This window comes from Trichechus manatus, unplaced genomic scaffold (assembly GCF_000243295.1).
Source record: "Trichechus manatus latirostris isolate Lorelei unplaced genomic scaffold, TriManLat1.0 scaffold00052, whole genome shotgun sequence".
Taxonomy (NCBI): domain Eukaryota; kingdom Metazoa; phylum Chordata; class Mammalia; order Sirenia; family Trichechidae; genus Trichechus; species Trichechus manatus.
The window spans coordinates 14,367,998-14,385,368 of record NW_004443988.1 but is presented as its reverse complement, the minus strand read 5'-3'; the positions used below and the strand labels follow the sequence as shown (position 1 = coordinate 14,385,368).

Genomic DNA, 17,371 nt, shown 5'->3' with positions numbered 1-17,371 from the left:
GGACATTAAAACTGCTATAATTGTATCCCTTATGTTCAAAACATAGAGAAAGGAAACAACCAGAGAGGAAATGAGAATGTTCATGCATTGTGAAGAACGTAACCAATGTCACTGAACAATCTGTGCAGAAATTGTTGAATGGGAACCTAAACTGCTGTGTCAACCATCACTGAAAACACAATATAATATTATTTAAAAAAAATCTCATTTACAAAAAAAAAAAAGTAGAGACACAGAAGGTATTTTTTTAAAAGACTCAAATCAAAGTACAATGAAAATTAAAACTACAATGTTTGAGATAAAAAATACACTGGACAGGATTAATGACAGATTAAACCTCACAGAAGTAACAAGTAACAAATTTGATGATACCACAATAAAATCACCCAAAATGAAACACAGGGAAAAACCAGAATAAGAAAAAATGTGAACAGAGTATCACTAAGCTGGGACATAACTTCAATAGCCTAATATATGCGTAACTGGAGTTCCCAAAGGAGAGAAGAGAAAAAGAGGGACATGAAAAAATTGAAAATTTTCTACATTTGATGAAAAATTTCTAAATTTGATAACCCCACTTATTTACGAAGTTCAATGGCACCCAAGTACAAAGAACATGAAGAAAACTACACCAAAACACACCATAATTAAACTGCTCAAAACCAGTGATAAAAAGGAAAATGTTTAAAGCAGTCAGAAAAAAAATACATTATGTACAGAGTAGCAAAGATAATAATGACAGAAGATTTCTTGTCGGAAACAGTACAAGTGAGAAGACAGTGAAACAACATCTTTAAAGTACTGAAAGGAAACTGAACAAAATACCAAACCAAACTAATAGCTGTGAATGACTGTGACTCATGGAGACCTCACATATTTCAGAGTAGAACTGTTCTGCATAGGGTTTTCAAGGTTGTGACCTTTTGGAAGCAGATCATCAGGCCTGTCTTCTGAGGTACCTCTGGGTGGGTTAGAACCACCAATCTTTTGGTTAGTAGCTGAGCACTTAACTGTCTGTGCCACTCATGGACTCCTGAAAGGCAACTATCAACCTAAAATTCGATATTCAGCAAAATATTTTTTCAAAAACAAAATAAAGACATTTTAGTCATACAAAAGCTGAAAGAATCCATCATGAACAGACCCACAAACAAGAAATGCTAAAGGAAGTCCTTCAGGGAAAAGGAAAATGGTAATCAGATGAAAACATGGATCCATACAAAGGAATAAAGAGCACTGAATATGGTAACTACATGGGCAAATACATGAGAATTTTTTTATTATTTAAATCTCTTTAAAGGATAATTATTTAAAAAAGAATAGTAACAATGTATTATGGGGTTTATAACTTCTCTAAAAGAAAAAGTATGACGATAGCACAAAGGTCAGGAGGGGAGAAATGGAAGTATATTATTGTAAGGTTCTTATACTCCATGTAAAGTGTTATAATGTCACTTGAAGGTAGACTGTGATAAGGATGTACACTATCAACCCTAAAGCAACCACTACAATAACAACAAAGAGTTACAGCTAATAAGCCATTAAAAGAGATTAAATGGAATCATAAAAAAATATTCAATTAAACAAACAAAGAAAGGCAGAAAAAAAGAGGAATAAGGAACAAAGAAGACTGGGATAAACTGAACATATACACCACGCTAACACTAATCAAAAAAACAAGCAAGATTGGCTAATTAATATCAAACAAAGTAGATTTCACAACAAAGATTATTACCAGGGATAAAGAAGGTCACTTCATAAGGGCAAAGGAGTCAATTCATCAAGAGGACATAATAATCCTAAACTAATAAAATCTAAGAACAGAGCCTCACAGTATACAATTCTAGAACAATAAAAAGTAGTACTCTGTGGTAAGTACATTTTATACAGAAATGTTGAAAGGAAAGGAATTAGTGGGTGTGTTTATCCAGGGAAGGTTTCCCACAAAACAGGGTCTTAACGTAAGAGATGAACAAGGCAATGAAGGTGAGGAAGAACATTCCAGATGAGGAAAATAACATATGCAAGACAGCAGGAAGGACAAAGATATGGGAAGATCCATCTGGCTAACTCTTACGTCAAAGGAATAATAAGTGAATCATTCAAAGGATATAAAGTGAGCAGTCTGAAAAGGACGTGACAGCATTTGCATGACTAATTTAAGCAAGCTATTTCAAATATCAACTGTAATGCCTAGGAAAACCAGGTCTCGACATTTAGAACTCATATGACATGACTACAAAAATAAGAGGCAGTTTTTATCTCAACTTCAGAGGAAACCAATAGCTCACTGGCAGTTACATAATCACCTGGATTTAGGCAGGTTATAACCAGGCTCTTTCTGGCTTACTAAAGGATCAGGCCTGTCTTTCCTCAAATCATATACTAAGGAGGGTTAGGGAAGCCTGTTTTAGAATAAGAGTGACTACAATAAGTTTTCTGGAAAGCCATGGCTATTGTGAATAAATAACTTCGAAAACCAAAAACCAAACCTGTTGCTGTCAATTCTGACTCATAGCGACCCTACAGGACAGAGCAGAACTGCCCCATAGGGTTTCCAAGGAGTGGCTGGTAGATTCAAACTGCCAACCTTTTGGTTAGCAGCCACAGCTTTTAACCACCATGCCACCAGGTCTCCAAATAACTTGGGAAGTATATGAGAAGTACCTAGTTTAAGGCAGTCTAGTTAAATTCATCTTTAGTAAGTAGGGTGGGGCATGTGGGATTCCTGGGAAAGAAACTCAAGGGCATTCCATTCTCAGGGTAGGGAAGGAAAAACAAAACAAAAAAAAAGCATAGATGGCTGTACCCCAAGGGTAAAGACCAACAATAACAGGAGTGCTTTGCCAGGAAGGGAGGAGCTCAATGGTGGTGAGTAAACAGCTCAAATGGAATTAGGTGGCATGTGTGATTCAGTGCAGTGCACGAGGGGCAGCTGCTGCTCTGGTCCATCCTGAAATAAGGCACACTCAGGACCAGTCTAGGTAAAGATGAAGTGTGATGTTAGCAATAGAAAGGAGCTGTCTCAGGAAATCAAAGCAAAAGAAGAATCAGTAAGAAAGATTAAAGACGGGCAAATTTCTTCTTCAAGTGACAAATTCATGGCAAGGTTCCATGCCTTATCTATCTTGGAGTCAGCATACTTTAAAAAAAAAAAAAAACCATTGCCGTTCAGTTGATTCAGACTCATAGTGATCCTACAGGACAGAGCAGAACTGCCCCACAGGGTTTCCAAGGAGTGGCTGGTAGATTCAAACTGCCAACCTTCCGGTTAGCAGCCAAGCTCTTAACCACTGTGCCACCAGAGCTCCTAGAATGCTTCAAGATATGTAAAAATACGATGGTAAATATTAACCAGCTATACTGCCAACTCTCTGTGCATTTTCATATTCTCAGGAATGAGAAAGAGCTAGATGAATATTCTCCTTCATCCTTATTTTGGTCTGTGTCTCAGTTAACTATTTTGCAAAATTTTGAGGAAAAGGTAAAAAGCTATACATTCCAACATTTTAACATTATATCTTCAAGTAAAAGAAACATATACTGGAATTATGTTACTGTTTTAATTCTCTTAAACATTTAGACTAGCATCTCAACACTTTGAACGTAGTAAGACTCATAGGAAAAACATTTCCACTGATATTTGCAACACTGATACCATGACACCATGAGCTTATTAGATTTAGATTAATTTAACAGGTGTATCTGTGGAGTCTACTGTAAATAATGCAGTTAAAAACCATCCTTAGTATACCTTCTGTCAGCTCCGTCCTTACTAGCTGCCTAATGCCTTCTTTTTGCTGTTAATAAAATTATACTATTAAAAGTAGAACATTTATTAGTGTAGGACAAAATGCTGCCAAAATGCATCTAAGACATAATGCCCTGAACTTCACTTAATTAGGATTAATTCCTCCTTCTCAGATGTTGACATGCTCTTTCAAATTTGTAAAAGGTACAATCATTTTACAAATCATAGAATTACTAATTTATCTACATATTATAACTGTCAAGTGTCCTCAGTCTGTCTTTTTAAAACATTTTGAGATGATCTAGAAAGACAGAATTTGGCATGAACATATAGTTGTTGCTCTTGGTCAATACGAAAAATCCCAAAATGTGCAGTTCCCAGTTTTATTCAGTTCCTTTCTGCCATAGCTAGTTGTGTAATTTTAGCTCCAGAACCAGGGTGTGCCTTTCAGGGAAAGAGAAACAAGTATAATTACACCTACTCCTCACTTATTGACTATCTTGTTATCCAGCATTTCACACTGACGACAGTAGTAACTACTATCTATTTTGCATATTAACAACCTATGTGTGGCAGTAAAGAACACCGAGGTGAGAGTAATAATGCTAGCTTTGATGGTTATGGTTATGTGTCAACTTGGCTGGGCCATGATTCTCAGTGGCAGTTATATAATGATGTAATTTGGCAGCTATGTAATGATGTGATCTGGCAGTTATGTAATGATGTAGTCATCCTCCATTTATGCATAATGCTGATATTTGCATAATGACGTGGTCTTTGGAACCTACCCATATCAACAAGTGAGGAATGAGCGTAACTGTCATTTAGTAAGCCTACACCTACTCCTCACTTATTGACTATCTTGTTATCAACATTTAGCATTTATGGCAATAGTAAAAAAAAAAATCTACTATTCGACTATTTTGTGCATTAATGAGGTGGCAGGCATGGTGGCAATGGCTGCAGAGTGTCCTCTCCTTTGAGGAGGGTTTCCGGGCAACCTCCAGAAAGCTGGGTCACAATGTCCTGTGCCCTCCACTTCCTCCTGCAGCAGGGCTGTGCATCCAGCTACCACACAGGGCCAGCCTCCTCGGTGGCCACAGCCTCGGGGCTGACGCACAGGCAGCACCAAGCCAGAGGGCACCCATTCTGGTTTTCCAGCTCGTATGTGGCCTGAGGCCCTGCAGCTCAAAACTGCTGTCAGGTGGGAAGGGAGGAAAGAAAAAGACACTGGAGAGGGTGTTTGGAAGAAATGTGTGCGAGTTTAATGACATCCGGAAGTGAGCCAAACTGGGCCTAAAGCCTCTGCCTGGGTGGGGCTGGGTGCTTGGCCAGGCTCCCAGCACCCTCTCAGGAAGTCCTGAGCCTCGGTGACTCACCAGGCCTGGAGGGCAGAGCAGCCTCGGGATAGTGAACATAGGGTTTACAGGAGTGGGAGTGGAGCCCTAGGGGCAGCTCCACAAGGGAAGTTCTGACCGAGCATAGGAGGAAGTGGAAGTGGTTAAGTCGAGGTGAGGGCCCTCCAGTCACACACCCAGGCTTTATTCAGCTTTGTCTCCTCCAAGCCTCCTTCTCCACAGAGAAATAAGCCATAGCTGGACCCGTCACAGTGATAAGCACATCAGTAAATCTTAGCTGTTATTATTTCTATGATCCCATTCTCTCTAAAAAAAAAAAAAAAACCAGACAAATGGATACTCTGAAAACAGGAAAAAAAAATTCTCCATTTTCATATAACACTGATTTTCATATAACAAACTGGTCTTTGGAACCTAACCATGGCGATAAGTGAGGAGTGGGTGTATTTGAGAAAGTAGTCAACTCTGATGATTGAGTAACTAATCTTTTTAATGGTTTCCTTTTTTTTGCTTTTAATAAAACTGAGTAGTCATCTGAGAGATTTTTAAAAATAATTTATTCCTTGAACTTACCTTTTAAGGTAGATAACAGATTGGCTCATAAGATAAAGAATATCACCTGTGACTACTGTTGTCCTTTAAAAAAGCATCTATACAGTGAACACAGATACAAACACAGTGAATGCTGGAATATGTATTTGATACTGTTGTGCAATGCTGAGAAAACAAATTGGATGTTGTTCATGTTGCTAATGCAAAAACAAAAAAAAAAAAAAAAACCGTTTACATAAGACCAAACAGTCGACATTTACTCTAAGGCAGAGATGAGAAGGCAAGCAAGCAGGGACACTAGATTACTAGAAATGGAACCAGAACGGAAATAATGAGCATGCAGACAGACTGTGAAAAATATAACCAATGTCACTGAACAATTTGTGTAGAAAATTGTAAATGGGAACCTAATGTGCTGTGTAAACTTTCACTGAAAAAAAAAATTGTTAAAAATTAAAATAAAAAGAATGGAAAAATAACTTATTATGAGAAATCACTATGTGACTTTGGCATATGACTTGGAAGGAGCTCAAGGAACTGAGTGACACTGCTATACCGCTCCCTGGCACAGAAAGCTAACATGGTCACCAGGTACTGAACTCTGAGACCAGTCAGCTTCAGTATGAAAAATGATTTACCTTAGAGGCCAGTGGTATATTTTACAGATTCTAACTAGCCCAAGTGGACCAAAGAAGTAAAATGTTTTCCCTTCAACAGAGACAGGTTTGTAAGTGGTTTTATGAAGAATTAGGAGAACCTCTACTATCTGGGAAGGTATCGTCAATCTGGGAGTCTGTTTCTTCTCAGAAATAGCTATTAAATAAAAAAATTGGAACTCAACCCAGGTGTTAAAGGCAAAGAGTCATGAGAAAGGCATCTTAAAACAACAAGCTTCTGGATTTCTAGAGCTATTACTAAGGGGAGAATTCACATTTAGTTTGATTGGGAGGTGTGCTAACAAGATATAGATGAATTATTCCAAGGATATCCTGGAATGTGATCAGTATCTTGGAGATGAGACCCAGAGAATGGAAAGCATATTAGTGACTAAGGATACCAAGGCTGATTTAAGGATGAGAGCCTAGGGTGGATCTGAGAAGACTTTTAGCTTTTAGACTAAAAGACTTTTTGGCTTTTAGCTGTATTTCAAAGCAGAGTTCTACTACCTGAGTCTCACAATTGTTAAAGAGGAATTCTCCCTTCTTCAGGACTATGGCATAGTGACATAGCTTTAAGGCCTAACCCTGGTCAATCTAGGGTGGTAGCATTTGCTTCCATTAGATGGACTGCTGAAACTCAAAAATTCACCTCTGTGGTTCTGGATCACTCCTCCATGACACTCAGCAGGCATTCAGTAATGTTTTTTATACCATGCAGTATTATTCAGCAATAAAAAAATATGAAGTACTGATACATTCTACAACATAGATAAATCCTAAATTATGCTAAGTGAAAGAAGTTAGCCACAGAGGACCACATATTGTAGGATTCTACTCACATGAAATGTCCAGAATAGGCAAATCTATAGAGACAGAAAATAGATTAATGGTAGCCTAGGGTTGGGAGGTTTGTGGGGGATGGGTGGTGCTAGGGGTACAGGATTTCTTTCGGAGCAATAAAAATGTTCTAAAATTGACTGCATCATGGAAGCACAGCTCTGTGAATCAAAAAAAGGTCACTGAATTATACATTTTAAATGGGTGAATTGTTTTGAATCCTCTCTAACATCAAAATCTATGTTCTGCCACAGAGTAGATTTTGCAATATATATACCTGACAGAGCGCCTGTATCAAGAGTTTATTAAAAACTCCAAAAAAGCAGTAAGAAAAAAATGTACAGCCCAATAGAAAAATGAGCAACAGACTTGAACAGACAATTCACAAAAGAAACTATCCACTGATCCAAAAAGCATCTAAAAGGGTATTCAACCTCATTAGTCATCAAGGAAATGCAAATTAAAAGATAACATTACACACCTACCAGAATGTCTAAAATTAGAGTAATAACAGCAAATCTGTCAAGGTTGTGGAGTAACATGAATTTTCATTCTCTCTTGGTGAAAAGCATACAGTGGTACAACTATTTGGAAAACTGCTGGGCAGTATCTACTAAAACTCAGAATACACACTCTACAATTCCACTCCTAATAGAAACGAGAATGAACACACACACACACACACACACACACACACACACACACACCCCAAAAGACATGTACAAAAATGTTCATAGCAGCATTATTTGTAACACCCAAAGCTGGAAACAGCCTAAATGTTCACCAACAGTAGAAGAGATAAATAAATTGCATTATAATCATATAATAGAAGAATAAATGGCAATGAAAATGAAGAAACTACAGCTAACATGCAGCAACATGAATCTCACAACATAAATTTGCAATAAATAAGCCAGACTATATGATTCCACTTATATAAAGTTCAAAAACAGGCAACACTAATCTATTGTATTTGAAACTACACTGCAGGTTACCTTTGGGAAAGAGGAAGGGAAAAGTGACTGGAAAGGAGCCCAAAGGGGCCTTCTGGAGGCACTGATAAAATCTTGACCTGGGTGATGATTATATGCGTGTGTTCACTTTGTAATTCACTGAGCTGCACACTTAATGATTTGTGCAGTTTCTGTAAGCATGTTATACTTCAACATCAAGTTCATTATCTAAAAAAATGCCATGGTCTTAATCTCTGCATCATAGCTGCCCATCAGCAGTATTTAATGGATAAATATAGCTAAAAGAGGCAGTAAAAATATTAAACGTATTACAAAAAAAAATTACTGCATTGTGAATGCAAAATTACTTGCTTTTTTAACTCAACTACTTCCATTTTTTAATAATTTATTTTACTTTTTGTTGTTGCTGAGAATATACACAGCAAAATACACACCAATTCAACAGTTTCTACATGTACAATTCAGCGACAGTAATTGCATTTTTCGAGTTGTGCAACCACTCTCACTCTGCTTTTCTGAGTCGTTCTTCCCCCATTAACATAAACTCACTGTCCCCTAAGGTTCCTAGCTAATCTTTCGAGTTGCTGTTGTCAATCTGATCCTGATAGATCTTAAGAGCGTAATGCTCAAGACAGATATTCTTTATTAGTTAAGCTAAACTATTCTTTGGTTTTAAGAAGACTTCAGGGGATATTTTTGGTTTAAGGTTTAAAGCTCATCTCAGGGCAATAGTGTCAGGGGTTCAACCAGCCTCCACGGCTCCAGAAAGTCAGGAGTCCATGAGAATTTAAAATTCTGTTCTGCATTTCCCCCCTTTTGATCAGGATTCTTTTATGAATCTTTGGTCTAAACGTTCAGTAATGGTAGCCAGGCATCGTCTAGTTCTTCTGGTCTCATGGCAAAGGAGGAAGTTGTTCATGGAGACAATCAGCCACATATTCCATATCCTCCTTCTATTCCTGACTCTCCTTCTTCCTCTGTTGCTCCTGGCGAATAGAGACCAACTGTTGTGACTTGGATAGCCACCTGCAAGCTTATAAGACCCCAGGCACCATGCAACGAACTAGGAGGTAGAACAGAAGCACTAAACACATTATTAGGCCAATTAACTGGGATGTCCCATGAAACCATGACCCTAAACCTCCAAACCAAGGAACCAAATCCCATGAGATGTTTGGTTGAACATAAGCAACCTCAGCAGGTACTCTTTTTTTCTTCCCCTTTCATTTTTTCTTATACATCTAAAACTTAAAGCAGAAAATAAGATAACATTTTAAAAAGACACAAAAGGAAATAAAAATTGTTACACTATAGTTGAGGATACAGCATTTTTTCCTTATTGATACATTTTTTCCTTATTCCTCGCCTCTATCATTTCTTCCCTCCCATATTTTCTTATCTTCCACAATTCTTCACTACTTTCATTTCCACGTCCTCCAAGATCTTTACCTAGGTAACTGGAGATTAAGAAACAAGAGCACATTGGGAAGCTTCCTGGGTCAGCTTAGGACAAATGCAGTTCTCTTTCATATCTCTTATTTTCTCTTCCTCTTGTCCTCAAATGTCATATTTTTTTTCTCACATTTCTCTCTGTTCTCTATTTCCATTCCGCTTCCTAATTATACCCCCAGAGTCTACCTGAAGCACACATAATAGTAAACGGTGAGCAATCAATACTTCTCCTCATAAAATTATGTTTTCTCTATATAAAAAGGATTAAAGCTACAAACACTGTGTTTTAGGTAAGGCTATACAGACAGAAATATAACTGGCAGCTTTTCCTATGACAAATGCAAAAGAACTGATGCTTTTGCCTATCTTTGTGATTCTCCACACTCCAATATTCGTCATTGATTTTCAACCCTTTTTCTGGCCCCAAACACCTGAGGGATATGACATGTTCATCTGTAACGGTAGCTAAGGTGTGATTCTCAACTGAAAATGAGGAAGAGGCAGGGTCTAAAGAAAGACTGGAGGGGCAGGGGATAAAAGATAATTTTGAAAAAGCCTGATGCAGACCTTGTGGATTTTTTACTCAAAAACCTCTACTACAGACGCTAGAACATTAACAGGAAACTTCCACCTTCCCCTGCAGCTAGGGGATAGCCATGTGATATAGTCTGTCAGTAAGATATACACCAAAATTCTTGAGAAGGGCTTCCTTCCCAAATAAAAAGCCAAAGCCTCACTAGGAGAAAGTACTATGCTCTAATCTATTCCTCCTGCCTGGACTACTAAGGATTCAGGTGCAAAATAGTGCCCAGAGGAACTGATCTTCAGCTCTGCTACTGCTGCCACCCCCAGCACTCCATACACAATATCCTAAATAAGAGTGCAAGCAGAGTTTGGCTTCTTAGGCAAACCTGTATTCAAAGCTGGCCACTATCTGGTCACAGCCCAGTAATTCAGTTTATTACTTTTCAATACTGGAAAGTTGGTTTATTACTAGACCTAAAAAGTCAGACAGTAGGAGCCACAAGAAAAGCCTGAATTAACTAATATCTGCTTTGAAAGCTAAGAAACTTAACCTATTTCATGTTAAGTGTTACTATATATAAGATTTTTAAAAACATAACTGCACTCAGTCTCCATGGAGGATACATAAGATCAAACACTGCAATGGGAGGGACTGGGACTAGAAAAATCTCCTGAAAGTAATGATTATGAAGCATTAACAATTATAACCATGAATTACTAAGGAAGGCTGTAGGATATTCTTCAAAAAAAGTTTTGAAAATATGGCATCAGTTGGTTTACGGTATTCCACTGTAAAGATAGGAGTTGGAACAGAGCAGTGCTTTGATATCATTTGCATTCTATATTAGCAAATTTCTACCTGAACATAGTTTCAGATTTGTTAGCGAGCTAAAGAATGTTATGCAACATCATTGTGTAATAAAACCTCACAAAAAATCATTAAAAAGAAGCTTACTGACCAACCTGAGGAAAAATGTAAATGAAGTGTCCATAAAGATGTAAGTCAACAGTATCACATCTCTAAGATCATCCAACAATGTACCTCTAAAAATATCACTTTCTCCAGACCTACCTATTTAAAAAAAAAATCAACTGCTATCAAATAATGACTTCAAAATTCTGTTCTTACCTTTTTTTTCTCCAGTGTAGGGCACATAGTCTTCCCTGTCCTTATGCTCCAATGCTTCCTTCTCTAGATATGAAAGGAGGTGTTCTCTATCAAATGGCCCCGTGGTGGACTTTGACGTCTGGTTCTTCTGTCGGAATCCTGCAGGCAGAAGGGCATTCTGCCAAAGAGAATGAATCAGTCATTATGACCAGCAAGGACACCAATGCTATATGCTTCCATAAATAATCCATATAAGAAAGAATTAGAGACTAGAATGTGGTATAGGCATTAAACACTTCACCACAGGATTTTAGGGCAACAATGAAAAAAATATTCCAAATCAAAGAAGTTTTTTTTATTAGGAAGAATTAACTTCCATTATTATTAAAATAAGCACATACGCATTTCCTTTAGAAAGCATGCTGCTAGTAGGAAACACCCTTTAGTTTCTAAATTTTCTGGGATGGTAATAAAAAAACAGTTTTCTGAATGCTTAACAACCACTCAATAAAGACATATGTAAAGGGAATAATTTTATTAGAAAAGAATGTTAAATGACTAGATAAATCATATTTCTTCCAGTAACCTTTCTCATAAGTAACACATGTATACCATACATGGGATATCAGAGATTAACGTTTACTTATTTGTGTTTATACATAATGTGAAAGGTTCAACTTTTGTAGGTATGTGTATATACATGCACACTAGCATACAGTTGCAGCAATCACTGTCAATGAGCTACACATGTACCAGGGCACTCTGAGATACTCATAGCAAGTACCCTCTCCCTGGGTTTTCATGTGGGTACCCACCTATTTCAGCACATGGACAGACTGAAGTAATGCTCAGAACAGAAATGTAATTTAAAAAAAAAATTCAAAATACATTCCAGCAGGAAATAAATGTGTTGGGGTAACAAAAACAATTTTATAAGATAAGCTACCTCAATCCTTAAAAGATACTAAAAATTAATGTCTTGGGATAAAGGAACGTGGTAAAGAAAAGAAACCTAGCAAGTAACCATGACCTTCAGGTTAAGCAGCCATTACCATCAGGCTCTACATGCATGCACATACGCACACACGCACGCACACACACACACTCATGCATACCAGGAAATAACAATCCAGACCCCAGTGAGCCAAGGGTCTCTACCTCAGGCTTGTGTAATTTTGAAGACAAACATATCACGTCTGCTCCACAGCAGACTGCAGTATTGCTGAAAGCCCTAGGTTTATTCTACCAATGATCAGAAAATCACTCAGTTTGGTGGTATCTTTCAGAAAGGTAATGATAGGTTTAAAGTCATGAAGGACCTTCTAGAGATGCTCTGTGCTGGAGCCAATCAGGCAAAGAAGCTCTGAAGAGGCCCAGAGGTTGGCATGTATAAAAGAGCTAATCACTTGCTGCATTTTATCAAAAACATACATTCCTGCACGGACAAAAAAGATTTCTTAGAGAAAACCTCAGGAGAAGTCTGAAAATAAGGGTGTTGTAGAAGGTAGTTTAGAACGCTCATATCAATAAAGACATGGAGGAAGAAGTAGAGGAACTGGAGAGGAAGCAAAAAGCAAGTTCAGTTAAAGACAAGGAGAGGGGAGAATGGGACCAGCAAAAAGTTCTGAAAAAGCTAACTGCTAAAGACAGCTTCTTTGTCTCAAAGAATGAAAAGTTATTTCATTTTTCTTTGCTACCCAGAACCTACCTCAGGGTCAAGATCATCGAGAACAGTTTCCAGTTGTTTCAGTTCTGTTTCTGAAAGATTGCCAAGTAGCTCATCTTCATCAAGGTCCTTGTACTTTTCTAAGTCCTTCCGGAACGGCAGTGCCATAATTTGCAGTGTAGGAAGTCACTTAATTTTTGCTATATTCAGTACACTCAGAAGTGACTTCTACTTTTTCTTAAAGCTATTGAGAAAAGAATTTAAAAAATTAAGTCATCTCAACCTACTTAGATCCATTATTAGATTAAATAAAATATAACTTCCATGTTTCATACATTCTTCGATCATTTATCATCCTCTACCTTTGTTTGTGGATCATTCATTGGCTTTACCTTTTGTCCTTTGTTGACAAAAAATAAACCGGGCAAAAAAGGGGGAGGACTAAAATTCAAATCCATTAGAACAGCTACTTGACAGAATTTAGAATTTCTAATAACAGTTTTAGGGGGAAGGTTACAATATGTGCTAAAGTAATATTTTTCCATCGATGACTTTCAATGTATTGCCATCAGAGTACTTTGCCTAAGCACAATATATTTAAGGTATGTTTGTTTTATTGTAAATTGTTTAGGAGAACATTATTTCCAATATTAGCAGAGATATACATGGGGGAGTGGCCTCTTCCCACTGAAAAATATTGTTTTGAAAAGGAGTATTTAAAGGAAAAAATACACACAATCAACCAACTCGATCTCACAGATCTATATAGAACACTCCACCCAACAGCAGTCAAGTATACTTTCCTTTCCAAAGCACATGGAACATTCTCCAGAAGAGACCACATACTAGGCCACAAAGCAAGCCTTAACAGAATCCAAAACCTTGAAATATTAACAAAGCATCTTTTCTGACCATAAAGCCATAAAAGTAGAAACCAATAACAGAAAAAGCAAGGAAAAAAATCAAACCCATGGAAACTGAACAACACCTTGCTCAAAAACTACTGGGTTATAGAAGAAATCAAGGAAGGAATAAAGAAATTCATAGAACCAAATGTGAATGAAAACACATCCTACCAGAACCTTTGGGACACAGCAAAAGCAGTGCTCAGGCCTCAATTTATAGCAATAAATGCACACATTCAAAAAAAAAAGAAAGGAACAAAAATCAAAATATTAACCCTACAACTCGAACAAGTAGAAAGAGAGCAGGAAAAGAAGCCCTTGAGTGCCAGAAGAAAGGAAATAATAATTAGAGCAGAAATAAATGAAACAGAGAATGGAAAAACTGAAAGAGTCAACAAGACTAAAAGCTAGTTCTCTGAAAAGATCAACAAAATCGATAAACCACTGGCCAAACTGACAAAAGAAAAACAGGAGAGGAAGCAAATAACTCAAATATGAAATGAGATAGGTGATATCCCAACAGACCCAACTGAAATTAAAAGAATCATAACAGAATACTATGAAAAATTGTACTCCAACAAATTTGAAAGCCTAGAGGAAATGGACAAATTTCTAGAAACATACTACCTACCTAAACTAACATAAACTGAGGTAGAAAAACAAGATAAACCTATAGAAAAAGAAGAGATTGAAGAGGTAATAAAAAAAAAAAACTCCCCCCACTACCCCACTGCAAAAAAAAAAAAAAAACCCTGGCCCTGACAACTTCACTGGAGAATTCTCCCAAACCTTCAGAGAAGAGTTAACACTACTACTACTAAAGGTAATTCAGAGCATAGGAAAGGATGGAATACTCCCGAACTCCTTCTATGAAGCCAGGATAATCCTGATACCAAAAACAGGTAAAGACACCACAAAAAAAGAAAATTACAGACCAATATCCCTTATGAACACTGAAGTAAAAATTCTCAACAAAATTCTAGCCAAGAGAATTCAACAACGTGTCAAAAAAATAATTCGCCATGACCAAGTGGGATTCATATCAGGTATGCAGGGATGGTTCAGCATTAGAAAAACAATCAATGTAATCCATCACATAAATAAAACAAAAGAAAAGAACCACATGATCTTATCAACCAACGTAGAAACGGCATCTGACAAAATCCAACACCCATTCATGATAAAAACTCTCAGCAAAACAGGAATAGAAGGGAAATTCCTCAGCATAATAACGGGCATTTATACAAAGCCAACAGTCAACATCATCCTAAATGGAAAGAGTCTGAAAGCATTCCCCTTGAGAACAGGAACCGGACAAGGATGCCCTTTATCACCACTCTTATTCAGCATTGTGCTGGAGGTCCTAGCCAGAGCAATAAGGCAAAAAAAAGAAATAAAGTGCATCTAAATTGATAAGGAAGACGTAAAAGTATCCCTATCTGCAGATGATATGATCTTATACACAGAAAACCCCAAACAATCCACAAGAAAACTACTGGAACTAATAGAAGATTTCAGCAAAGTATCAGGATACAAGATAAACATAGAAAAATCAGTTGGACTCCTGTACACCAACAAAGAGAACTTTGAAAAGGAAAATCACCAAATCAATACCATTTACAATGGCCCCCAAGAAAATAAAATACTTAGGAATAAATCTAACCAGAGATGGAAAAGACTTATATAAAGAAAACTACAAGACACCAGTGCAAGAAACCAAAAGAGACCTACATAAGTAGAAAAACACATCTTGCTCATGAATAGGAAGACTCAATATTGTGAAAATGTCAATTCTACCCAAAGCAATCTACAGGTACAATGCAATCCCGATCGAAATTCCAATGACATTTTTTAACAAGATGGAGAAACAAATCACCAACTTCATACGGAAAGGGAAGAGGCCCTGGATAAGTAAAGCATTACTGAAGAAGAACAAAGTAGGAGGCCTCACACTACCTGATTTTATAACTTATTATACTGCCATGGTAGTCAAAACAGCCTGGCACTGGTACAACAACAAATACATACACTAATGGAACAGAATTGAGAATCCAGATATAAATTCATCCACCTAGGAGCAGCTGATATTTGACAAAGGCCCAAAGTCCATTAAATGGGGAAAAGATAGTCTCTTTTAACAAATGCTGCTGACATAACTGGACATCCATCTACAAAAAAATGAAACAAGCCATACCTCACACTATGTACAAAAACCAACTTAAAATGGATCAAAGACCTAAATATAAAATTTAAAAAGATAAAAAGATCATGGAAAAAAAATAGGGACAACGCCAGGAGCCCTAATACATGGCATAAACAGAATACAAACCAAACCAACAATGCACAAACACAGAAGAGAAACTGATAACTGGGAGCTCCTAAAACTCAAAACACTTATGCTCATCAAAAGACTTCACCAAAAGAATAAAAAGAGAACCTACAGACCAGGAGAAAATTTCTGGCTATGACATAATCTGATAAGGGTCTGATCTCGAAAATCTACAAAATAAATGTAACACCTCAATAACAGAAAGACAAATAACCCAATTAAAAAATGGGCAAAGGATTTGAAGAGACACTTCATCAAAGAAGACATTCAGGAGGCTAAGAGATACATGAGAAAATACTCATGATCATTAGTCATTAGAGAAATGTAAATCAAAACTACAATGAGATACCATCTCACCCCAACAAGGCTAGCACCAATCCAAAAAAACACAAAATAGTAAGTGCCGGAGAGGTTGTGGAGAGACTGGAACACTTATGCACTGCTGGTGGGAATGTAAAATGGTACAACCACTTTGAAAATCGATTTGGGACTTCCTTAAAAAGCTAGAAATAGAAGCACCATACGATCCGGCAATCTCACTCCTTGGAATATGTCCTAGAGAAATAAAAGCTGCCACACGAATAGATACTTGCAGACCCACAACAGCAAAAAGATGGACACAACCCAGGTGCCCATCAACAGACGAATGGATAAACAAATTATGGTACATACACAAAACAGAATATTATGCAACAATAAAGAACAATGGCGAATCCACGAAACATCTCACATCATGGAATAATCTGGAAGGCATTATGCTGAGTGAAATTAGTCAGTCGCAAAAGGACAGATATTGTACGAGACCACTATTATAAGAAGTCAAGAAAAGGTTGAAACACAAAAGAAAACATTCTTTGATGGTTACAAGGGTGGGAAGAATGGAAAGGGGAATTCACTAAGTAGATAGTAGACAAGAACTATCTTAGGTGAAGGGAAGGACAACTCACAATATGGGGGAAGTGAGCATAATTGGACTAAACCGAAAGCTAAGAAGTTTCCTAAACATAACCAAACACTTTGAGGGACAGAGTAACAGGGGCTGGGGTCTGGGGACCATGGTTTCGAGGGACATCTAGGTCAGCTGACATAAAAAAGTTTATTAAGAAAATGTTCTGCATCCCACTTTGGTAAGTGGTGTCTGGGGTCTTAAAAGCTTGCAAGCGGCCATCTAAGATGCATCAATTGGTCCCAACCCACTTGGAGCAAAGGAGAATGAAGAACACTAAAGACACAAGGAAAATATTAGGCCAAGAGA

General features: G+C 37.4%; 1 protein-coding gene across 1 annotated transcript in view; it reads right to left on the bottom strand.

Annotated features, from left to right (window-relative positions):
• The window catches only part of TMOD3 (tropomodulin 3), a 91,965-nt gene that overhangs the window by 39,116 nt on the left and 35,478 nt on the right, over positions 1 to 17,371 (bottom strand). Inside the window, exons 2-3 of the mRNA XM_004377669.2 lie at positions 12,925 to 13,126; positions 11,238 to 11,394 (exon numbers count right to left, since the gene is read on the bottom strand). Of these exons, the coding sequence (XP_004377726.1) occupies positions 11,238 to 11,394; positions 12,925 to 13,050 (283 nt within the window). The 5' untranslated portion in view covers positions 13,051 to 13,126. The remainder of the gene's footprint in view (positions 1 to 11,237; positions 11,395 to 12,924; positions 13,127 to 17,371) is intronic.